The sequence below is a fragment of the Salmo trutta genome, chromosome 16, assembly GCF_901001165.1.
Source record: "Salmo trutta chromosome 16, fSalTru1.1, whole genome shotgun sequence".
NCBI lineage: Eukaryota > Metazoa > Chordata > Actinopteri > Salmoniformes > Salmonidae > Salmo > Salmo trutta.
Genome location: NC_042972.1, coordinates 20,409,426 through 20,434,786, shown reverse-complemented (window position 1 = coordinate 20,434,786; position 25,361 = coordinate 20,409,426). Strand labels below are relative to the sequence as shown.

At 42.7% G+C, this 25,361-nt stretch overlaps 2 protein-coding genes and 1 long non-coding RNA gene across 3 annotated transcripts; 1 reads left to right on the top strand and 2 right to left on the bottom strand.

Moving 5' to 3' along the window:
* Positions 1-4,890: 4,890 nt before the first annotated feature.
* Positions 4,891-5,442, bottom strand: LOC115151188 (achaete-scute homolog 5-like). The gene has a single exon (XM_029695196.1). It carries the CDS (start codon positions 5,362-5,364, stop codon positions 4,891-4,893), a length of 474 nt encoding a protein of 157 aa, XP_029551056.1. The 5' UTR covers positions 5,365-5,442.
* Positions 5,443-5,458: 16 nt separating this feature from the next.
* LOC115150280 (uncharacterized) lies at positions 5,459-13,220 on the bottom strand. Its single transcript, XR_003867088.1, has 3 exons — positions 13,192-13,220; positions 7,257-7,473; positions 5,459-5,772 (listed from the first exon to the last, which is right to left on the bottom strand). It is a non-coding gene; the product is annotated as an uncharacterized LOC115150280 (long non-coding RNA).
* A 2,985-nt stretch (positions 13,221-16,205) lies between these two features.
* Positions 16,206-25,051, top strand: LOC115150279 (differentially expressed in FDCP 6 homolog). The gene is made up of 12 exons (XM_029693395.1): positions 16,206-16,390; positions 18,123-18,263; positions 18,361-18,543; positions 18,710-18,937; positions 19,076-19,222; positions 19,411-19,519; positions 19,711-19,898; positions 20,125-20,235; positions 20,457-20,623; positions 21,848-22,046; positions 24,176-24,266; positions 24,390-25,051. Exons 1-12 carry the CDS (start codon positions 16,295-16,297, stop codon positions 24,617-24,619), a joined length of 1,890 nt encoding a protein of 629 aa, XP_029549255.1. The 5' UTR covers positions 16,206-16,294; the 3' UTR covers positions 24,620-25,051.
* Positions 25,052-25,361: the final 310 nt, after the last annotated feature.

Below are 25,361 nucleotides of genomic sequence, written 5' to 3'. Positions count from 1 at the left end.
CCTGTTCAAGTGTGCACAGCACAACAAGGTGAGTCCAAAAGTGTCTTGTATGCTGCTGCATAAATGCAAGGGAGATATGTATACTGTAGCTAAGAAAGTAATACTAAGTGTATGTTGTGTAGTAAGCTGTTAGTAGCCCATGTGCCTCACCCTAATAATTTAGTCCTTTTCCCCTCATAATTTAGCCTACTGTTCTGACTTGGTGTTGCACATGTAGCCTATAGCCTGTTTTAGAGAAATGTGATCATCAAATATTGTAAGAGCTTTCATTGTCTGTTTATATACCCCCTTTATTTATTCTACGTTTTGACTTGGTGTACAGGGAGAATACTGTAAGAACGCCCCATTTTCTGAATTCTGTCGCTGTACATTTTACAAGTGCTGAACAAATAGTTATATTGACTATGTCCATCCTAGCTCACTCCCGAATGTCTTAATTGAAATTACGGATTGCCTCTTATCCGCTCGTCGTCCCCTTATGGCATGGTTTGTACATCTCAATTGTCAGTAGAAACCACATTTGTTTAAGCAAGTCAGCCATTTCAGCGATGTTTTTTTTTAAAGCAGCAAATGAGGCTGAATGAACTGTTTCGCTGCCAGACAAGGCTCCACTGAGGTGTAGCAGTGGTAAGGTGTTAGGACTGCTGTTGGGACAGCTTTATGTAGACCCTAACAGTTTGTGGGAACCGTTTGTCACCATTATAGTGCAATTAATGTATTGTTTAGTGTTGTGTTATGTTGTGTAGTAGCTTTGCTGGCCTGCATCAAAAACCACTGTGCATGTCATGACTGAGATGTGCTGCTCTGCAGCAGTCCAATGTCTGCTCTTCTCTCTGTCTGATGTTTTCTATTTATATAGCCATATATGCTTTCTATTCCAAATCTCTGTAAGGCAAATGCAGCCTACCTTTATCAATGGTCCAATAGCAGGGTGTCAGTTAATCTTGGGAGTCAGGACCCTTTGGCGTGTAGTCTGTTTAGGAATCTATCTGACCGCTACTCTTCATGGCCTATGGAGCAGCAACCAACATTCATATCATAGAGTATCTCTTCTCTCTCAGTAGCACAAGTTTGAGTTTCACGTTAAAGTAATGGTGCTGGGTTTACACAGACGCTTTTCCAGAGGCGGTCTGTATGATGGCTTTTAGGGGTTCTTCATTTTAAATATACTAAATCTTCCATTCCTTAATCTTCGCATGATCTTTCAAGTTCTGGTAATTTCATAGACACCCACATGTTAATCATATTCTCAGATTTAATACAAGCAATGGATCATTGGTTTAATCACTACAATTAACACTGCTTTTTTTCATGTTATACTACCAGCATGCCAACCACCTGGCGAACCTCTGTTCAACATTGATGCTGGCAACAATGACAAGATACTGGATCTCATCATGTCTCCACTTCCTGCGCCAGCGCTGCAGACTAGCTCGGAGCTATAGATGTCTCTCTTCAGCATTGGCGCTGCTAATGCTTCTCAATCGGTCCTAGCTTCACTCTCAGGATAATGGGCCGATGATCCTCTACTACTTACAAACATTTTGTCATGACTTTCAGCCCAGTGATCCTGGAGTGGTTTTGCTTCTCTCTTACTGCATTGCAATCTGCTACATAACACTGGCTGTATATATACTGTACATAGCTGCAGGTGGTTGGCTGGGTTCACGGGTAGAACATTGTCATGTACCAAGATGACAGCTCATCTTGCCTCAGCGAGGGCACTGGCCTATGCGTCACATGAGAATTAGCCTACTTGTAGTTCTGAGAAGCCATCTCGATATGGTGCGATTATCACTGGAGGACCATTTGGCAGAAGAAGAGGCAATTGCCTCTGGCCTCACATCAAGTGTTCTCATTAACTGGGCCCCCCCCCCCAAAAAATATATCATAATAGTAATGAAATGAAAATGAAAACTGTGAAATAACACATGCAATCATGTAATAACCAAAAAAGTGTTTAACAAATCAAACTATATTTTATATTTGAGATTCTTCAAAGTAGCCACGCTTAGCCTTGATGACAGCTTTGCACACTCTTGGCATTCTCTCAACCAGCTTTATGAGGTAGTCACTTGGAATGCATTTCAATTAACAGGTGTGCCTTCTTAAAAGTTCATTTGTGGAATTTCTTTCCTTCTTAATGCGTTTGAGCCAATCAGTTGTGTTGTGACAAAAACAAATGATAGTCCCACTAATCGCAAACCAGATGGGATGGTGTATCGCTGCAGAATGCTGTGGTAGCCATGCTTGTTAAGTGTGCCTTGAATTCTAAATAAATCACAAACAGTGTCACAAGCAAAGCACCCCCACACCATCACACCTCCTCCCCCATGCTTCACGGTGGGAACTAGACATGCAGAAATAATCCATTCACCTACTCTGCATCTCACAAGGCGGTTGGAACCAAAAATCTCAAATTTGGACTCATCAGACCAAAGTACAGATTTCCACCGGTCTAATGTCCATTGCTCGTGTTTCTTGGCCCAAGCAAATCTCTTCTTCTTTTTGGTGTCCTTTAGTTGTGGTTTCTTTGCAGCAAATCGACCATGAAGGCCTGATTCACGCAGTCTCTGTGAAGAATTTATTGCGCTGCAATTTCTGCGGTGCAGTTAACTCAGTTAACAGTTAACTTATTCTCTGCAGCAGAGGTAACTCTGGGTCTTCCTTTCCTGTGGCGGTCCTCATGATTTCAAAGTTCTTCAAATTTTCCATATTGACTGACCTTCATGTCTTAAAGTAATGATGGACTATCGTTTCTCTTTGCTTATTTGAGCTGTAATATATATTTTGATGTAGTAACTATTTTTGGTTACGACATGATTCCATATGTGTTATTTCATAGTGTTGATGTCTTCACTATTACTCTACAATGTAGAAAATAGTATGAATAAAGAAAAACCCTTGAATAAGTAGGTGTGTTCAAACTTTTGACTGGTACTGTACAAATTTTTTAAAACTGGAAAATCAAGTTTTACTGCACTGCCACTTTAACCAATCGTAATTAATGCCTATACTTAACCATCAAAACTCAACATTTATTCCCCCCCGGACAAATGTCAAATATTTAAGTCAGACTGTGTCAAACCATGAGATCTTGTTGGAATTATTGCCAGTGAGATCTATACTACCGTTCAAAAGTTTGGGGTCAATTAGAAATGTCCATGTTTTTGAAAGAAAAGCAAAAAAAATGTGTACATTAAAATAACATCAAATTGATCAGAAATACAGTGTAGACATTGTTAATGTTTATATATTACTATTGTAGCTGGAAACGGCTGATTTTGAAAGGAATATCTACATAGGCGTACAGAGGTCCATTATCAGCAACCATCACTCTTCTGTTCCAATTGCACGTTGTGTTAGCTAATCCAAGTTGGTCATTTTAAAAGGCTAATTGATCATTAGAAAACCTTTTTGCAATTATGTTAGCACAGCTGAAAACTGTTGTTCTGATTAAAGAAGCACTAAAACTGTCCTTCTTTAGACTAGTTGAGTATCTGGAGCATCAGCATTTGTGGATTACAGGCTCAAAATGGCCCTAAAACATAACTTTCTTCTGAAACTCGTCAGCCTATTCTTGTTCTGAGAAATTAAGGTTATTCCATGTGAGAAATTGCCAAGAAACCGAGTATCTCGTACAACGCTGTGTACTACTCCCTTCACAGAACAGCGCGAACTGGCTCTAACCAGAATAGAAAGAGGAGTGAGAGGCCCCGGTGCACAACTGAGCAAGAGAACAAGTACATTAGAGTGTCTAGTTTGAGAAACAGACGCCTCACAAGTCCTCAACTGGCAGCTTCATTAAATAGTACCCACAAAACACCATTCTCAACGTCAACAGTGAAGAAGCGACTCTGAGATGCTGGCCTTCTAGGCTGTTTCCAGCTTACAATAGTCATTTACAATATTAACAATGTGTACACTGTATTTGTGATCAATTTGATGTCATTTTAATGGACAAAAATGTGCTTTTCTTTCAAAAACAAGGACATTTCTAAGTGACCCCAAACTTTTCAACGGTAGTGTAAGTCAACAGTTGCCACTCTTATGACTCTTATTATTTATGGTATCAGTTCGTGCTCTATCATGTCCAATGCTTTGTGCAATATATGTGAAAGGCTTTGTACTGTATATATACATGTAGAACCCAAACACAGCAACCAAACATTTGTGACAGGCCCCTAGTCAGTTGCCTGGCTACCCAGACTCATTGCTCTGACCAAACGCCATGCCTATGAACGTTTCGCAAACAAATTTAGTTTGAGTCATCAGTCAACTAAGTCTGAGGAATGAGCACAATTGTGCCAAACTATTACAACTAATTAGAAAATTAGATGAACATTATTATAAATACTGTTTAACCAAAACAATTTTTTCCTCTCAGTATCAGTTGTCCCGTTGTAGAATCTGTTTCTTTTCCAAGACTATGTGTGTTAAAAAAGGAATCAAATGTCTTTATTTCCAGTTTTTTTACTCAGTATCACAGTGAAATTTCCAAAAGATGTCATGCGCTGTAATAAAACGAGCGATAGTTTATTTTGATAACAAACCGTAATGTGTCAGTGTCTCATTTCGAAATACAATAAACATTGCATACTTATTGAATTCATTGCTCTCAGAGTTTCAGGTGTTTATCTTAAAATCAGAAGCGTATTTTTTTTTTACATAATCTGATTTCCAAAGTGGTTTGGTACAACCTTTTAGTGTCACAAAACAATACACATTGCCAATACATAACACAGTATCAAGTGGAAAAGTATTACATTATTTATCTTTGTGCTCAGGGTGTGATGTTGTGGTGAGCAGTCTTGGAGAGGGGGGTACTCACACCCTTTCTACAAATGTCCATCCACAGTCCCTTTCACAAACGACACTACCCATAATCCCCTAGGTCCCAGAGCCCTCTGTCTCCCCACAGTCTACCCCCGGGGAGATACTGGAAGAGTGTGAGAGAGAGCGAGTTGACCCCCCATCGCTGTGTCCCGAGTCCTCTGTCCTACATGGAGCAGAACGGGGGCTGTGGCATGCCTGTTCCTCCTCATGCCCCTCTCTCCCTTTCCCCTGCCCCTCCACCAGACCCTGCAGGTATTTAATATGACGAATCGCTGCCCTGAGTGTCTCCACTTTACTGAGCCTCTTCTCACTGGCGCCCCCTGGCAGGTGGTGCCTCAGCTTGGCATAGCCCTGGTTAACACACTTTACCCTCTGACGCTCCCGCTCGTTCCTCTTCTGGAGAAACGCCAGCTCGAAGGGGCATTCGTACACCCCGAAGCGCCCATGGTGGAAGGGAGATAAGTATGGGAGCAGGGTGGGGCCTCCGGGGAGCCGGAACGAGGCGTCATAGAGGCCTCCAGGATCCATGGTGGTGGGGTAGAGGAGGAAGGGCACGGTGTGGGCCAGAGGGTCAGAGTGGAGGTGGTGGGAGTGGGAGTGGGTGCGGTTCTCAGAGTGGCCACTAGAGGGAGACAGTCCGTACGGCAGGATGCTGCCTCTGTTATTAAGGTAAGTGGGTCGCTGATCTACGAATGGATGGGAGAAGGCAGCACTCATGTTGATGGTGTAAAGGAACAGAGAGAGATAGACATCCTCTTTAGACAAATTGATGGATTAGGAATTGAAGAGGCAAGTTAGTGAATCACTTTGTTTTGTTGTTTCCTCCGGTCGTGACATCCAGTTTTCTGGAGAACTTGTTCCCCTCAAGAGGAAGGAGAAACCAGGTGAAGCTTCATCATCAAACACTCTCCTCTGCTCTCCTCTCCTCTTGTAGATCTGTGGATGTGAATTAAGACAGGATGAAAGTTTAGAGCTTAGTTAAACGAGACGCCTTCATCAAACACGGGACTTTTTGAGGATAATGATGATTATTGCATGTATTTAAAGATGAAGTGAGGCTATATAAACTTCAGAGGTAAGAAATTAGGTAGCTGCAATTGAGGATCTTTTCGGTACCTTGAAAATCGTATTTTTTTTATTGCAATGAGAGTATGCAAATTCTGGACTACTCTGGCTTTAATCTACTTTGACTTTATTGTAAATGAAAGTCAATTGTTCTGAGAAGCAACAATGAACGTCACATGAAAGGGTTAATATTGTGGGCGGAACTGTAATTTCCCTCAATAATCTTAAAATATCTTCTAATCCCTCTCTCCCTCCTCTTCTTCTCCTCTCTTTCTTTCATTCTCTTCTCTCCCTCTCCTGCACAGATAGAGACAGAGACAGAGAGAGACAGAAAGAGAGCGAGAGAGAGAGAGAGAAGAGGAATTCCCCTCTCATTAAGCCAGTGTCGGGTTTCCCAAAGACAGTGGAACGTCTGCCAAAACCACTTAGGCATTTGAAAGAGAGGGTTATTGTATACAACATTGACAGTTGAATATGTCTTTTGAAGTAACAATTTTAAACACACACACAGACACACACAAGCACACACCACCCCCACCAGATAACGCTGTATCTTGAAGTACTGGGGAAAAAACAATCATCAAGAGGAGGAATCATGTATGCTGAGTCTTTCTTTGCATTCAAAGTATGCTGTATCGCATTAGTGGAAACCAAGACTGTTCTCAGGGCTGGTCTGCTGGTTTTGACGAGCAAACGTGACTTTTCGTAGCAGGTTAGGAGAACTTACACAGCCGGTTAGGAGAATTATTGTGGCAGGTTAGGAGAATTAGGTTAAGGTTAGGAAAAGGGATAGGGTTAGCTAAAATTCTAAAATTGTCCCTGACGTGACTCAAACATGTCTAGCTACAACCAGGTCTGCCCTGAGAACAGTCTTGGTTTACACTATTGCGATGCTGCTCAAAGTATTAGGATTTAGATAGAATACACGCAGAATTACAATGTCTTATAATTCATAAGTACAATGGCATTCATATAATCTAAAACTATATTATGAATAAGAATTATCTATCTATACTCGCCATCTATATATACCTCTATCTATATACTATCTACATTCTACGTATTATCATAGAACCAAACATAAGAGAGCACATTAAAGCATACAGCCTTTTTCAGTCCATTGAATTTAACTTACTGATGTAAAAGACAGAACAAATAATATATATTTACTGTAGATATTTAGGCCTACTGTGGATATTTACTGTGTGGCCACACAAACACCTCTTCATCCTGCATTATTTACATGTCACATGACACAGTTCATTGCATTTATTTGCATGGACTCGTACATAATGCAAAAAGTAAAATGTGTTTCCTCCATTGCAGATGTGTTCATTCTACTCTCTCCATCTTACCTTCAGATGAACAGATGAGACTCAGGTTCCTCCACATTTAGTACCAGGCCTCCAGGTGCTCAGGGGTAGACGGGAAGGTCCTTAGCCAGCCTGGGGTAGTCTCTCTCTGCAGTCAGGACCTCAGTGCGGTCCCTCTCAGGTATTCCGTGGTGGTGTCCTCTCTCTGTAGTTGTGTGTCACGTGGAAGGTGGATCCCAGCTCTTACCTGCACTCACCCCTGGAAGCCCCGCCCACAATGAGATGGTTGGGAAATCAACTGAGATGAAGAAAGTGTTTGTAGCATAAAGAAGTGGTATTTTATAAATACACCCATTCCCAATGTTTGATTCAAGAATGTAATGATACTTTGACATTAATGACAAGCTTGTCAAGTCAGACAGATTTAGCAGACTCTCTTATCAAGAGCAACTTACAGTAGCGAGAGCACACATTCTGGTACCTTTCCAGAGTGGACCCAGTGGGAATCAAACCCACTACTCTGGCGTTGTCTTAAAGAGAATCACATTGTTCTGACAACTAAGGATCATCTCCTTTTTCATCCTGTTGTTCATTGTCTTGAAGGAAGGGACTGTTCAAACTGCCGCTAAATGTCAGTTGCAGTAATAGCCAGGTTTACTGGTTCAGAGCAGAATCACAGAGCTGCATCCTGAGAATGACTGTTTGCTGTTTCCTATTCCTAATCCTCTACTTCCAACACTGATTAAACAGTCCAGTCATTTAGGTAGAACCATAGAAATCACTGACGATATTTAATAAATAAAGGATCTCATTGGGTGATCCCCCTTTCTAGAAAGCACACTCTTCCTGTTCTCCTACAATGTGAAATATACACTGAATTTACACGGGGCATGGACTCTACAAGGTGTTGAAAGCATTCCACAGGGATGATGGAATGTTGACTCCAATGCTTCCCAAAGTTGTGTCAAGTTGGCTGAATGTCCTTTGGGTGGTGGACCATTCTTGATAAACACAGGAAACTGTTGAGCGTTAAAAACCCAGCGGCATTGCAGTTCTTGACACAAACTAGTGCACCTGGTACCTACTACCGTACCCCGTTTAAAGGCACTTAAATCTTTTGTCTTGCCCATTCACCCTCTGAATGACACACATACACAATCCATGTCTCAATTGTCTCAAGGCTTAACAGTCCTTCTTTAACTTCTCTTCCCCTTCATCTACACTGATTGAAGGTTAAATCGATAAGGGATCATAGCTTTCACCTGGATTCACCTGGTCAGTCTGTGTCATGGAAAGAGCAGGGGTTTCTTATGTTTTGTACACTCAGTGTAGGTCCATTAATTAAACAGAGCAAATGCGCAGAACCAGTAAATGCTATAGTACCTGATTCTGCTATTAACCATTGTCTGAATCAACATTGTTCTTTAACATCATCTGATTGTGTTTACTATATGGCATTGATTGTACTGCACTGTGTTTGCTGCTGTGTGTTCATCGTGGTATGTTGAACATGTAAGATACTCTGTGTGTTCATCGGGGTATGTTGAACATGTAAGATACACTATGTGCCACTTGTTTCTTACCATGCCATTTTTTTTGGAATGAGAGCCATTTCTTGACTTACCCTCTTTCTATTTAGTTAAAAGAATTATAAATGACTCAAATTACAATAAATGTAAATGTGATGTGATTTGCAGGGTGGCCTGGGACAGGTCTGAGCATGTGTTCTCTGTGATTAGAGAAGAGTAAGGTTCACACATAAGAGCCCGGGACTGAGCCACAGACAGTCAGGAAGAGGGAGATTGAGTTGCAGCCGTGTCTGTCTATTACACACATCACACACGTATGCACGTACGCACACACACACACACACTCACATCAAACGCAGACGACATACTTTAAAGACCCCAAACATCAGTCATCTCCAGATAACGATTAGTGTGGACTCGAATGGCCAGCCCCTAAAAACAACATCAATATGCTCTCATTAAGTTGCCGCTTGACGTGCTCATCCTCCAAATATGGAGCTGGAATGAGATCCTCAACCATCTAGAGGGAAACAACTCCACACTCACACCACTAGCAAACATCTACCATAACTACCACTGAACATCTACAACTTCAACAACTCAATTTTTAGCAGCAACATCATGCAAATTGTTGGGTATCATATATATTGTCCTGTGAATGTGATTACAGATTCAATTTAGCGAACAAAACCAAAAAGTAGACAACAAATATTCACATCATAGCGAGATACAGTATGTCTGAAACTGACTGCCTGATGCCACATAGACTACTGTGTTTTGTGACTCAAAGTAAGCCCAACGCTATAGTTCAGAGGTTAAATGATCCAACTGTGCACTTTCAGTATGTCAGGAAATGTTGTTCACTAACCATAGGGATCTGTGGGAGACTTGGTAGGGATTGGAAGTCAACAAGTACAGGAAACGGAATGTGACAGGTGAGATGGACAGGTAAATCCCTTTAAAGAGAAGAACAGAACTATGTCACACTATCTAAGTGTGTCAGACCAACCATAACACGCACACCTCATCTGTTTTGGATAAATACTTTGAAGAGCGATGGAGATGTGAAGAGCGTCTCTCACCATCGGAAGGTTGGGAAAACTAGGATGCCAAGAGTGTGCAAAGCTGTCATCGGTTTATAAATATACAGTGCATTCGGAAAGTATTCAGACCCATTGACTTTTTCCACATTTGGTTACATAACAGCCTTATTCTAAAATGGTTTAAATAAATGTTTCCTCATCAAACTACACACAAAAAAACATAACAACAAAGCGAAAACAGGTTTTTAGAAATAGCTTATTTACATAAGTATTCAGACCCTTTGCTATGAGACTCGAAATTGAGCTAAGGTGCATCCTGTATCCATTGATCATCCTTGAGATGTTTCTACAACTTGATTGGAGTCCACCTGTGGTAAATTCAATTGATTGGACATGATTTTCAAAGGCACACACCTGTCTATATAAGTTCCCATAGTTGACAGTTCATGTCAGAGCAAAAACCAAGCCTTGAACAAATTTTCCGTAGTGCTCCGAGACAGGATTGTGTCAAGGCACAGATCTGGGGTCGGGTACCAAAAAAATTCTGCAGCATTGTAGGTCCCCGAGAACACAGTGGCCTCATCATTCTTAATTGGAAGAAGTTTGGAATCACTAAGACTCTTCCTAGAGCTGGCCGCCCGGCCAGACTAAGCAATCGGTGGAGAAGGACCTTGGTCAGGGAGGTGACCAAGAACCCTGATGGTCACCCTGACAGAGCTCCAGAGTTCCTCTGTGGAGTTGGGAGAACCTTCCAGAAGGAAAACTATCTCTGCAGAACTCCACTAATCAGCTCTTTATGGTAGAGTGGCCAGACGGAAGCCACTCCTCGGTAAAAAGCACATGACAGCCCACTCCGAGTTTTCCAAAAGGCACCTGAAGGACCCAGACCCCGAGAAACAAGATTCTCTGGTCTGATGAAACCAAGACTGAACTCTTTGGCCTGAATGCCACGAATCACGTCTGAAGTAAACCTGGCACCATCCCTACGGTAAAGCATGGTGGTGGCAGCATCATGCTGTTGGGCTGATTTTCAGCAACAGGGACTTCGAGACTAGTCAGGATCGAGGGAAAGATGAATGGAGCAAAGTACAAGAGATCCTTGATGAAAATCTACTCCAGAGCGCTAAGGGACCTCAGACTGGGGCAAAGGTTCACCTTCCAACAGAACAATGACCGTAAGCACACAGCCTATAGGCAGAAACAGGAAGTACCCGTGCAAAGGACTATTCAATGCTGGTCTGACCAATCGGAATCCACGTTTCAAGATTGTTTTGATTACGTGGACTGATATATGTTCCGGGTAGCCTCAGAAAATAATATTGGCATATATGCTGATTCGGTGAGTGAGTTAATAAGGAAGTCTATAGGAGATGTTGTACCCACTGTAGCTTTAAAAACTTACCATAACCAGAAACTGTGGATAGATGGCGGCATTCGCGCAAAACTGAAAGCGCAAACCATCGCATTTAACCATGGAAAGGTGACTGGGAATATGGCCGAATATAAACAGTGTAGTTACTCCCTCCGCAAGGCAATCAAACAAGCAAAATGTCTGTATAGACACAAAGTGGAGTCGCAATTCAATGGCTCAGACACGAGACGTATGTGGCAGGGACTACAGACAATCACGGGTTACAAAAGGAAAACAAGTCACGTTACGGACACCTACATCTTGCTTCCAGACAAACTAAACATCTTCTTTGCTCGCTTTGAGGATAATACAGTGCCCGCTAACAAGGACTGTGGGTTCTCCTTCTCCGTGGCTGACGTGAGTAAGAAATGTAAACGTGTTAACCCTCGCAAGGCTACCGGCCCAGACGACATCCCTAGCTGCGTACTCAGAGCATGCGCAGACCAGCTGGCTGGTGTGTTTACGGATATATTCAATCTCTCCCTATCCCAGTCTGCTGTCACCACATGTTTCAAGATGGCCACCATTGTTCCTGTACCCACCAAAAATTCTGAGATTTCCATCCCCAACTACAACATTTTCCACCAAGATAGAACTGCCAAAGGGGGAGGAGTTGTAATCTACTGCAGAGATAGCCTGCAAAGCTCTGTTATACTTTCCAGGTCTATGCCCAAACAGTTTGAGCTTCTAATTTTTTTAATTAACCTCAAGAAATAAGTCTCTCACTGTTGCTGCCTGTTATAGACCCCCCTCAGCTCCCAGCTGTGCCCTGGACACCATATGTGAATTGATTGCCCCCCATCTATCTTCAGAGTTCCTTCTTTTAGGTGATCTAAACTGGGATATGCTTAACACCCAGGCTGTCCTACAATCTAAGCTAGATGCCCTCAATCTCACACAAATTATCAAGGAACCCACCAGGTGCAACCCTAAATCCGTAAACATGGGCACCCTCATAGATATTATCCTGACCAACTTGCCCTCCAAATACACCTATGCTGTTTTCAATCAGGATCTCAGCGATCACTGCCTCATTGCTTGCATCTGCTATGGGTCCGCGGTCAAACGACCACCCCTCATCACTGTCAAACGCTCCCTAAAACAATTCTGCGAGCAAGTCTTTCTAATCGACCTGGCCCGGGTATCCTGGAAGGATATTGACCTTGACCCGTCAGTAGAGGATCCCTGGTCGTTCTTTAAAAGTAATTTCCTCACCATCTTAAATAAGCATGCCCCTTTCAAAAAATGTAGAACTAAGAACAGATACAGGCCTTGGTTCACTTCAGACCTGACTGCCCTTGACCAGCACAAAAACATCCTGTGGTGGACTGCACTAGCATCGAATAGTCCCCGCGATATGCAACTTTTCAGGGAAGTCAGGAACAAATACATGCAGTCAGTTAGGAAAGCTAAGGCTAGCTTTTTCAAACAGAAATTTGCATCCTGTAGCTCTAACTCCAAAAAGTTTTGGGACATTGTAAAGTCCATTGAGAACAAGAGCACCTCCTCCCAGCTGCCCACTGCACTGAGGCTAGGAAACACTGTCACCACCGACAAATCCATGATAATCGAGAATTTCAATAAGCATTTCTCTACGACTGGCCATGCTTTCCTCCTGGCTACCCCAACCCCGGCCAACAGCTCCGCATCCCCCGCAGCTACTTGCCCAAGCCTCCCCGGCTTCTCCTTCACCCAAATCCAGATAGCAGATGTTCTGAAAGAGCTGCAAAACCTGGACCTGTACAAATCAGCTGGGCTAGACAATCTGGACCCTCTCTTTCTAAAATTCTCCGCTGCCATTGTTGCAACCCCTATTACCAGTGTTCAACCCTTCTTTCGTATTGTCCGAGATCCCTAAAGATTGGAACGCTGCCGCAGTCATCCCCCTCTTCAAAGGGGGTGACACTCTAGACCCAAACTGTTATAGACCTATATCCATCCTGCCCTGCCTTTCTAAAGTCTTCGAAAGCCAAGTTAACAAACAGATCACTGACCATTTCAAATACCACCTGTAAGGTTCTGGGTGTAGCTGGTGCAGAGGAGTCAGGCGCAGGACAGCAGGGATGAGTAACACAATGAACTTTACTCAAAATTTCAAAATACATGAAGTAATACCAAGCCCACAAACATCGGACCGAACATACAATAAAACAATCACTCACAAAAACCATGGGGAAAACAGAGGGTTAAATAATGAACATGTAATTGGGGAATTGAAACCAGGTTGTGTCAACTAATGTGAATTCAACCTGAAATCAACAACAAATGTCACCATGTCATTGGATTCAGGTTAAACGGTTGGGTGAAAAAAATACGAAATGCCCTTAAGTTGAGGACTTTCTGCAAATCCAATCAGTTTTCCATATTGATCCAACATCATCACATATATTTTTGGGGTTGAAATGACGTGGAAACAACATTGATTAAACCAGTTTTTGCCCAGTGGGCAGATTGTTGTTCACTCCCTTTCTCCACTTCCGTCGATTACAAAAATAAATAATACGATATATGTTCTCCTGGCCAAGCCTTTGCAACACGATACCTGGCTTGGCAAAATTTGGGCCTGTAGTCAGAAATACTGTAAAGCCCCAGTGCAGTCAAAAACGTGATTTCCCTTTGTTTTATATATATTTCCACACTATAAGGTTGGAAAAATATTGTGAAAATTATGATAATGCCATTTTAGTGTAAGAGCTTTTTGAAAAGACTGCCTTAAATTTCAGCCTATTTTGGTGGAATGGAGCATTGGTCTTTCCATGGTGACACCACCAGGTGGTAAATTAGTTAATAGAGCAATAAGAAAGAGTTCCAGAGTGAAACAGTGGTATTATACAACGTGTGGTTCTAATCCTGAATACTGATTGGTTAAAACCGCATTCCAGCCGGTGACTATTCCACAAATTACCACCGGCAAAATCTATGACCTTAAAATGCCTATTTACTCTGTTCCACCTGACTGCACAATCCACTGTCTCATCAGCCCAGCCAGGCAATTGATAAACTTCATCTCCACTATAAAAAGTATCTAGACATTATCTCACATTTCTTTTAGACTAAAATGTTATTTTCAACAGCGGAGATTTGTATATACCTCGATCTCCAACTGTCCTATAATAATGAATGAGACAGACATGTAAGGCAGCGTTTCTAAACCAGTCGAAATCATGAATCAGCTGGCATAATTTTTATGGATATATACAAAGAAATGTCAATTGAAAAAAGGTCAAACGAAACGAAGTGTATCTAGTTTGCAGTATTCCCAGCTTCAGTTTGAAGTGATTGTGTTAGCTGTGTTGTTGGCTTGCTCCTCTGAACAAAAGTGTCCCGACGAGAGCACATATTCTAAACCAGGCAAAATCGCTCATCATTAACTCATTGTTATGGATGTATCCAAATAAATGTCACTAGAAAACAGCTTAAACAAACGCAAATGCATCTACTTTGCTGTTATTTTGGCTGCACTGTTTGACGTGACTGAGTTAGCCGTAGTTGGCTAGCTAGCAAGCAAGGGATACGAACGTTGCCAGCCAGTATGGCAATGGTACATTTAGAACAATGACCGGGTCGTGTCTCTGGTAGCAACCCTAGATTTGTTTCAGGACTATATCTTGTGGAAGGATGAAATTCTATGAATACATTTTTTTTTTTTATGTTTTTAATGAAAATATGTCAATCATTATTTTAGTATGTTGGTAACCCCTTGTATAAAAGTGATAATGGCCTCGAAGTCGGTGTTTGGAGGATATATTGACTTCGTCTCGGGCCTAACAACACCCGTGCCAAAATATCCTCCAAACACTGGCTTCTCGAGCATTATCACATAATTAGACAAATTCCACACACCCTCCCGTCTGGCAGCCTCTGCCAAGTCTATGAGCCTTCCGAAATTCAAAGGGTGCCAGACAGATGCGTTCAGTTCGGTTCAACATTTGCTAGGTTTCGTGACAGTTTGTACTGAACAACGTTACCCCAAAACGGTAGTACTGTTCTTAAACGGCCTTGGAGCTACGCTTGCTTCCATTTGGTGGGTGTGGTCTGATCAATATGGGTGTGACCACTTGAAATCGCAAAACTCGTGCAGCACTTCATACACAATCGCCCTCTGGGCCGTCATAATGACGTCGTTCTTCAACTGACCATTCAGAACTGTTTCCGTTTCCGTTGAATTAAACGTCGAACTCCGTTTTGTTGTACTGTAAGCACCCCTGGCCATTTCGTTGAATTGAACCTTGCACACATAGAGCTGGTGTCAGTCTATGCCTTATATTCAGACCTGCCTTATTAAATAACCAGGAAACTGTTATTGATTATGAGAAGCACATGTAATCATTGTATTTGTATGTGGTTATGATGTATTATATGAGTAATTGCTCTTAATTGAAGAGGTGAATTGTTTGTTCCTTTTGCCATGCTCAGGTAGGGGGCTTGTCAATCGGAGCTGCGTTCGGGAGCGGCAATTATCCTGTGGTGTTGCAGTGGGTGTGTTCGAGCGGTAAGGCTAGCGAAGCCGGCTGTAGACGAAAGTCGGCGCGTGAAGTCGGGGAGGTGCATATGTGACAACCAAAAATCGGACCCTGTAGTGGTTTTCCAACAACAAGAGACCAATCAGAACAGCAGGAAACCAACTCGAGATATCAAGCCAACTGTTGACAAAAACAAAAACAATAAAGGAAATGGTTGATCTCTCTGCATCGTGGTCAAAATCAGGTCCAGGAGCGCTAGATATGCAAACAAACTGTTTTGAACTTTGGCTCGAACCTGAACCAGAATTAATTGTATTGGGACAATTGCATGCTTAACTTGTGAGAGTAGTGTAATGGCCAACAATGCATACTCACTTCAGTTGAGTTCCTCAGTGTGGAGTACAGTCAGATGCTGTCCTCTGGTGGCTAGTTCCAAATATACCCCACACTGTTGCCCTTGGTGACTCTTTACAGTCTTCCTGTTTGCTACAGTAGGTAGCGCCAGTGAGCTTCAGGGCAGCCATTTATCAGAGAGCAGGATGTAGGGGTTTACTGAGACACACACAGGTCTGTCTGCCATACATACACATACACAGCGATGCAGTAAAATAAGCAGAGCTGAGCAGAAGCAGTTATGGAGTTGCGAGCTGAACTGCTGAAGTCCATCTGGTATGCTTTCACCTCTTTGGACGTGGAGAAGAGTGGGAAGGTGTCCAAGTCCCAGCTAAAGGTGAGAGGTCAGGGGTCAAGTCGGGGGGCAGTATAGTGGTCAAAGAGCAGGGAGGATGGGATTGATTTTCTTCAGTGTCTCTCTGCCCTTCCAATGTGTTGGTTTGTGTGTTATTGACGTTTTTACCCTTAACTGTTTTTGTTCATCTTTTCAGCATATTTTCCTTGTTTTTAGGAAAATTATATTTTTATGTAATTGGCATCAGAACTTGTTTTATTTGTTTATTTATTGATCTAGTCAGGTCAACCCCATTAGATGAGACACTTTATTTTCAAGATCTGATCTCTTTCCTGTTAGCTCAATGCGTGGGTGTGATATGTCCTTTAGCATGAGCTACACAGCACTGTATACTGATTGGTGTCTTAGATAATGTTATTGCTTGATCAAACCCCTTCTATTGGAATTTGATCACATTCGTAATTAACTTCATCATTGCACAGCCCTAGTTTTGACTTTTGGCCCCCCTCCTCAAGTGTAGAATAACAAACACATGACTGTAACTGGGCTAATTTCTGGGATTATGTTTGGGCCATACTATGGAGAAAGAATCGTCAATAATCTGCTATGGCGATAGGCCTATCTCTATGTTCAGAGGCAGACCCTCTCTGAGCCCCCTCATGATTCTGGGGGGCTGGTGGTGTGTTATTGCACTGGTGTTTGGGTGAATACGTGTGTGCTGTATTGTCATGTGTTTTGGGTCAGTGATGTTGTGTTGCGTTGTTTGTGGGATCAGGCATTGTGACGTTTCTAATCCCAGTCACACTGAGGGGCTTGGGCTCTGTGTCCCAGCCGGCGCTATAACGACATTGTCAAAGAGTCCCTGTGTCTCACCACCTCCGTCTCGTTGCTCTAAGACTACAGGCTCCAAAACTGGAATTATGGAAGTTGAAATTGACATTTTGATTTTATAAAATAAAAAAATACATGTATTTCTGTCTCTGTCTGTCTGTCTGTCTGTCTGTCTGTCTGTCTGTCTGTCTGTCTGTCTGTCTGTCTGTCTGTCTGTCGTCAGAATTAGACCAAGGTGCAGCGGATGATATGTTCATCTTTAGAATTTTTATTGAAAAAGAGAACACTACAAAAATAAACCAAAGACGACAGCAAAACAGTCCTGTCGGGATTAACTCTACACAGAAAACAATTACCCACAAAACCCAAAGGAAAAACATGCTCCTTATGTGTGACTCTCAATCAGCAACAACGAACTTCAGCTGTGCCTGATTGGGAGCCACACACGGACCAAAACAAAGAAATACAAAAACATTAAAAAAAGGAACATAGAACGCCTACCTAATGTAACACCCTGGCCTAACCAAAATAAAGAACAAAAACCCCTCTCTATGGCCAGGGCATTACAGTCTGTCTGTCTGTCTGTCTGTCTGTCTGTCTGTCTGTCTGTCTGTCTCTGTCTTGTAGGTTTTGTCTCATAACCTGTACCCTGTGTTGATGAGATTTAGGTTTTGTTTCATAACCTGTACCCTGTGTTGATGAGATGTAGGTTTTGTCTCATAATCTGTACTCTGTGTTGATGAGGTAGGTGTTGTCTCATAATCTGTACTCTGTGTTGATGAGGTAGGTGTTGTCTCATAATCTGTACTCTGTGTTGATGAGGTAGGTGTTGTCTCATAATCTGTACTCTGTGTTGATGAGGTAGGTGTTGTCTCATAATCTGTACTCTGTGTTGATGAGGTAGGTGTTGTCTCATAATCTGTACTCTGTGTTGATGAGATAGGTGTTGTCTCATAATCTGTACACTGCGCTGAACATCCCCCACGACCCTGTGGCTCTAGAGGACCACTTCAGAGACGATGATGATGGGCCGGTGTCCAACCAGGGGTACATGCCCTACCTCAACAAATTTATACTGGACAAGGTACTGTACACACACACACACACACACACACACACACACACACACACACACACACACACACACACACACACTTGACATCCTCTCTTTCTGACCCCAGGTGGTTGAGGGCACATTTGATAAGGAGAATGTAGATGTGTTCTGCTGGACTCTCTGTGCCAAAAAGAACTACCGGCCTAAAGATGGCGTGGGTGTTCTGCTTGATAAAGACGCCTTCCATCTCTGGTGCATCTTCAACTTCCTGTCTGAGGACAAGTATCCACTGATCCTGGCCCCAGAGGAGGTGAGTTCTTAGCCCTGGACGTATAATCCAAAATAATTTTCCTCTTTTCTTCCTTACATTCATCAACCTTTCATGCAAATCTTTTAATAATGTCAATGGGAGATTCTGTCTCAAGTTCAGATTTGTCCCATTATGTGTCCCATTCATTCCCTATTGGCCCTCTCAGGTGGAATACCTCCTGAAGAAGATCTGCTTAGCCATGAGTGTGGAGCTTAGCTGTGTGGACATGGAGGATTTCATATCCCAGGAGCCTGTGCAGCTGAGTGGCATCACAGTGTGGGCCTTCCTGGACTTTGTCAACACCGGGAGGCTGACCAGAGGCGTGGAGAATGACTCTGTCACCATGGCGATAGACAAGGTCTACCAGGAGATAGTGGGCAATATCATAAAAGAGGTGCTTTTAACATAAAGATTATTAGAAATGTTTGTGTTGGTGTGCATGTAATATGCATGTAATAAACTTCTAAAGTATAACAGTATTTATATAATTAGGCATGTGTAACTTTGTGTGGGTGTATGTAACTGTCCTCAGGGGTATCTGTGGAAGAAGGGTCACTTGCGGAGGAACTGGAACGAGCGCTGGTTCTCTCTCCGGCCCAGTACTCTGCATTACTACGTCAGTGAGGACCGCAAGGAGTGTAAAGGCTGTATCGAGCTGGACCACAACTGCTGTGTAGAGGTACACAATGCTGGGTTATGTAGAATAGAAGGCACAGCTGGGCCGAGAGATTTGTTCAGAGAGCAAGGCTTCATGGTAGCATGTATAGAATGAATATGACCCCATTCTTTATAACAATAAGAACGTTGGAGTGTGCAAGTTGTTGTTATGGTTATTTTCTCACCGCAGTGTTGTGGTTGCACTGACAGGTGCTACCAGAGAAGGAGGGGAAGAGGTGTATGTTCTGTGTGAAGACGCTAACTAAGACCTACGAGATGAGCGCCCCCGATACCAAGCAGAGACAGGAGTGGACCACAGGTCAGAGAACATACTCTCTACTGTACACTACACACACACACTGTGTTGGTAACCACAGGCACATTAACAATAATAATAATAATAATAAATGACATTTACAGACATAAATCACAAAGCTCTTTTGGCACATATTCTACTAGCCCAGTCTAAAAATACTAGCCTTGGGCCCAAGCTTAACTTTGTTCCTGCAGCGATCCAGACAGCCATCCGTCTGTGTGTAGAGGGGAAGAACTCCCTGCATAAGGACCTGAAGCTGCGACGCAGAAAGCTAAGGGAGGAGAGGGAGAGGAGGCGCACCACCAAGGAGGAGGAGCTACAACGTCTGTGCCTCCTCCAGGGGGAGAAAGAGAGCAAGCTGGCCGAGCTGGAGCTCCTACAGGTGTGTGTGTGTGTGTGTGTGTGTGTGTGTGTGTGTGTGTGTGTGTGTGTGTGTGTGTGTGTGTGTGTGTGTGTGTGTGTGAGTGAGTGAGTGAGTGAGTGAGTGAGTGAGTGAGTGAGTGAGTGAGTGAGTGAAATCACTGTGAAGAAAACAGAACTTTGGATAGCTATGTGATAAAAGCATCACAATAACCTCTGTTATATTTGTTGGTATCATCGGTGTGCAGGAGGCGCAGAGGCACTCCCAGGCAGCACTGCTGCAGGAGGAGCAGAAGAGGAGACAGAAACATGAGGAGCTGCAGAGAACCCTGCAGGACCAGCTACAGCAGGCTGAAGAGGTGAGAGGCTAAGAAGATGAGGAGGGGGAGATTAGCCGGGTAAGGAAAGAAGGTTGAGGTAAGAGGAGAGAGGAGAAGAGAAGGTGAGAAGGAGAAGTAGAGGAGAAGGAAGGTGTGAGACAATGAGAAGAAGGACCCAACATACATGTCTAACTCTAAAGATCTTTAAGGATTTAACTGTGGCTTTGTCCTGGTTTAAGTGTGTGTTTGTCGTGGGCCAGGAGCGGGACAACATGCAGGCGGAGATGGCCCTAAAGGATGCGGAGACGGACCGCCAGAGGAAGAGGATCAGGGAGCTGGAGGAGATGCAGGTCCGCCTGGAGGAGGCTCTGCACCAGGAGATTAGAGCTAGACAGAACGAGGAGGCCTACCGCCTCACACAGGCCAGGTAACACACACACACACATACATGTATACTGTATGTACAGTATACACACACGCACACACAAACACACGCACACACACACACACACACACACACACACACACACACACACACACACACACACACAAATACACACAGGTAGCAAACATCATGGAAAAGGACTATCTGACTATCTTACACCCCCCTGACACGTACATGTCTTCTGTAAATGTCTAACACTTCTTAGTGCTCACTCTGTGCTCACAGTTTCCTGTCATTTCAGTCTGTTACCGCAAAGTCACACAAAAAATGAAGGTAGGGGGACGTTTCACGTTGGAAGTGTTGGCCTTGACCTGCTAGCTACAGTGTGTGCTTCATTTAGTGAAATCTGCAAACCACAATTGCATCTTTTTAAAGATAAGTTAACCCAAATCAAAAACTAGCCAAACCAAAATGAACACTGGTATTAATCTGAAGTTGTACCTCCGTTCATCTAAAATGCAAGGAACCCTCAGTCATACACACACACACAGCTGTGTTTGTTGGTAGACGTGTTTGTTCTCAGAAAAACGGCAACGATTTCCTGTTATCTCTGCTCATTACTTGTGGTTTGTCTGCTTTCTCAGGAACTGAACATCTTAAGGTGTTCTTTTCTTTTTTTGACCCCCTAGAAGAGCTCAGGTTTAGTTTTTCCATAACCCTGCTCTCTGATTGGTCCCTTTGTTATGACATTGTCATAATTGTGCTCTCTGACTGGTCCCTTGATAATGACATTGTCATAACCCTGTTCTCTGATCCATCCCCATAACCGTGTTGTCTTATTGGTCCCTTCATAATGACACGGTCATAACCCTGCTCTCTGATTGGTCCTTGATTATGAAATTGTCATACCTCTGCTCTCTGATTTGTCCCATCATAATGCCATTGTAATAACTCTGCTCTCTGATTAGTTTATCATAATGACATCATCATAACACATCTCTCTGATTGGTCCTTCATAATGACATCTTCATAACCCTGCTCTCTGATTGGTCCCTTCATAATGTCAATGACACATACAATAAGGAAATCAGGACACCAACAGAAGTTTTAGAATACAGTACACAATAAGTGGGCATCCCTAATCTGTAACTGTAACATTATTAACATTGGTCCAACCAACTAATTTTAGAGTTCCAACAGGGCTTGAAATGTAGTGTGATTAGAACCCTGCATAAGGATTCTTTCCTTCTCTCTCTTCACCATCAGTCTGCTGGTGGAGGAGGAGGAGAAGATGAAGGTCCTGCTGGCCCTCCAAGAGGAACAGGAGCAGTACATCCTGAAGACCCAGAGAGAGAAGCAGGAGCTGAGGCAGGAGATGGTAACCAAGTCCCAGGCTTTGGAGGAGGCCCAACACCAGCTGGAGAAGGTTCGGGCCAACCGGCACAGAATGGACCAGGACATTGCAGTGAGTGCAAAAAAAATCGGTATCGGACCCTAGATCTTCTGCTAAATAGAAATCTGGGAACTACTTTGCATAAAACTTTACCTACTCGACAGCTACTCTACTATACTACTCAATTTACACACTTGCCCCCTTCCCCAATACATATACTATAAATTGTGCCTTCCTGTATTATACTTATGCTAACATTTTTATTCTATTCTACTGCCTTTTACTTTATTTTCGTATTATTATTTTTCACTATTTCCTATTGTTGTTGCATTGTCGAGAAGGAACCTGCTAGTAAGCAGTTCGTTAGACAAGGTATACCATATGTATCCCGTGCATACGACTAGGTAAACTTGAAACTACTCATCAAGAAATTATAGTCCGGTTAACTACCTTTGCTGCCCCGTTTCTGTGTGATCGGGAATGCATGTGAACGAGCATAATGTGGATGGCAAGATAACGGGACGGCAAGATAACGGGACGGCAAGATAACGGGACGGCAAGATAATGTTCAGGATCTTAGACTACTGGTCAAAAGTTTTAGAGCACCTACTCATTCAAGGGTTTTAATTTATTTTTACTGTTTTCTACATCAAAACTATGAAATAACACATATTGAATAATGTAGTAACCCAAAAAGTGTTAATCAAATCGAAATATATTTTATATTTGAGATTCTTCAAATAGCCACCCTTTGCCTTGATGACAGTTTTGCCCACTCTTGGCATTCTCTCATCCAGCTTCATGAGGTAGTCACCTGGAATGCATTTCAATTAACAGGTGTGCCTTGTTAAAAGTTAATTTGTGGAATTTCTTTCATTCAAGGTCAGTCAATATGGAACATTTCAAGAACTTTGAACGTTTCTTAAAGTGCAGTCGCAAAAACCATCAAGCACTATGATGAAACTGGCTCTCATGAGGACCGCCACAAGAATGAAAGACTCAGAGTTACCTCTGCTGCAGTTCATTAGAGTTACCAGTCTCAGAAATTGCAGCCCAAATAAATGCTTCAACATCAACTGTTCAGAGGAGTCTGCGTGAATCAGGCCTTCATGGTGAATTGCTGCAAAGAAACCACTACTAAAGGAAGAAGAGACTTGCTTGGGCCAAGAAACACAAGCAATGACATTAGACCAGTGGTCTAAATCTGTCCTTTGATCTTGAGTCCAAATTGGAGATTTTTGGTTCCAATCGCTGTCTTTGTGAGACACGGTGTGGGTGAACGGATGATCTCCGCATGTGTATTTCCCACCGTAAAGCATGGAGGAGGAGGTGCGATGGTGTGGGGGTGCTTTGCTGGTGACACTGTGATTTATTTTGAATTCAAGGGACACTTAACCAGCATGGCTACCATAGCATTCTGCAGCGATACACCATCCCATCTGATTTGGGCTTAGTGGGACTATCATTTATTTTTCAACAGGACAATGACCCAACACACCTCCAGGCTGTGTAAGGGCTATTTGACCAAGAAGTAGAGTGATGGAGTGCTGCATCAGATGACCTGGCCTCCACAATCCCCCGGCCTCAACCCAATTGAGATGGTTTGGGATGAGTCGGACCGCAGAGTGAAGGAAAAGCAGCCAACAAGTGCTCAGCATATATAGGAACTCCTTCCAGACTGTTGGAAAAGCATTCCAGGTGAAGCTGGTTGAGAGAATGCCAAGAGTGTGCAAAGCTGTCTTCAAGGCAAAAGGTGGCTATTTGAAGAATCTCAAATATAAAATATATTTTGATTTGATTAACACTTTTTTGGTTACTACATGATTCCATATGTGTTATTTCATAGTTCTACAATGTAGAAAATAGTAAAAATAAAGAAAAACCCTTGAATGAGTAGGTGTTCTAAAACTTTTGACCGGCAGTGTAGATAGATGTTATGCAGTACTTTCCCCACTATGATGACTATTTAGTAGTTGCTGTATGTGTGTCAGTGTGCACGTTATGTTTTGTCCTTCTTTTCCGATAAACATCTCAAAATGAAGCACAGCTGCCTCTGGATTCAGCATAAAACACAATAATTTATGAATTGACTCCCCCATTGTCTTCGCTTTCACTCCGTCTCTCATTTTCTTCCCCTTCACCTTTTCACATTATTTTTCTCACAACCTCTCTCCCCCCGTCCTCTCCATGGTCTCCCTCAGACTGCTCAGAGGAAGCTGCGGCAGGCCAGCACTAGTGTCAAACACTGGAACGTCCAGATGAACAGACTGATGCATCCTATTGGACCGGGAGGTGAGCTGAGTTGTGAGGGAAGTATTATGGTGTGTAAAGCTAAGTGTGAACAGGTGCCTGTGTCAAACTCCTTGTCCTTCCTGCATTCTCTTTCTTGCTTTCGCTCTGATTCTCTCCTCCCAGAGAGAAGACTCTCACTTGGAGGCTCAGGGGTTCCGGTTGTGCATGGGCCCTCCTTACGAGACCCAAGCCTACGCCTGTACAATCAGAGGAGCGAGGGAGAGAGGGAGAAGGAGAGGGAGAATGAGCAGGAGAACATAGAGGAGAAGGAGTGTGAGGAGAGAGTGAGCATCATAGGGAGAGAGGAGAGGCGTCTGTCTCATGCCTCCAATGGGGACATGGACTGTGCCTGAGGCCCAACACCCCCAAGCCAATGTTAATGTAAATACATACCACTGGGATTGTACTATCAGATCATTTGATATCACCTTTTGTTTAATTAAGAGGATGTATTTTTATGTGAGTATTTTCACCTTTATTTTCTCTCTCTCCCTGTCCTTACTTGGTCAATTACTATGACGGTAATAATATTAGCAAAATAATGCTAATATTCTTGGTGCTTTCATGGCAGGAAAGTCTTCAAATTTGAACCATAAATGTGTTTATTCTGTAACCTCTTTTAAATTGTAATTGAAAACAAAAGCTCTGTAACAAAAACAGCAGTTGTTAATCAAACAGCATGAGTCTAAATAAATCCACTGGACAACTTGGATGATGACTGTTTTTAACATGTGGGACGAAGAGTTTGAAATGGAAATAAATTATGTATAATGATTGTTACATCATATCCTTTGTGGTTGCGACTTCCTGCTCCTTCTCTTGAAGCAGTCTGCTTGTATATACATCCTCCACCAACCAATGCTAATGACATGTAAAACCCTACAAAAGCTGTCCTCTACCTATGCAGAAAATATGGTCAATAGAGACACCTAGTGGCAGTGTGGTTGACAACAATGGCAATAAAGCAAAATAGAAAGGTAGTGAACAGAATACCAGTAGAATAGAATAGAATACTGTAATATCTCATAGGAAACTTTGCTATCAACAAACTACAGGCATGCATATAACATACATCAAAATACATTAAAAAATACA

Excerpts from the sequence above, each read along its gene's own strand:
- LOC115150279 (XM_029693395.1), top strand. The coding sequence starts at position 16,295 with ATGGAGTTGCGAGCTGAACTGCTGAAGTCCATCTGGTATGCTTTCACC. Across the intron at positions 20,236-20,456 it reads AGCTACAGCAGGCTGAAGAG|GAGCGGGACAACATGCAGGC; the intron begins GTGAGAGGCTAA and ends GTCGTGGGCCAG. Across the intron at positions 22,047-24,175 it reads GAATGGACCAGGACATTGCA|ACTGCTCAGAGGAAGCTGCG; the intron begins GTGAGTGCAAAA and ends GGTCTCCCTCAG.
- LOC115151188 (XM_029695196.1), bottom strand. The coding sequence starts at position 5,364 with ATGGATCCTGGAGGCCTCTATGACGCCTCGTTCCGGCTCCCCGGAGGC.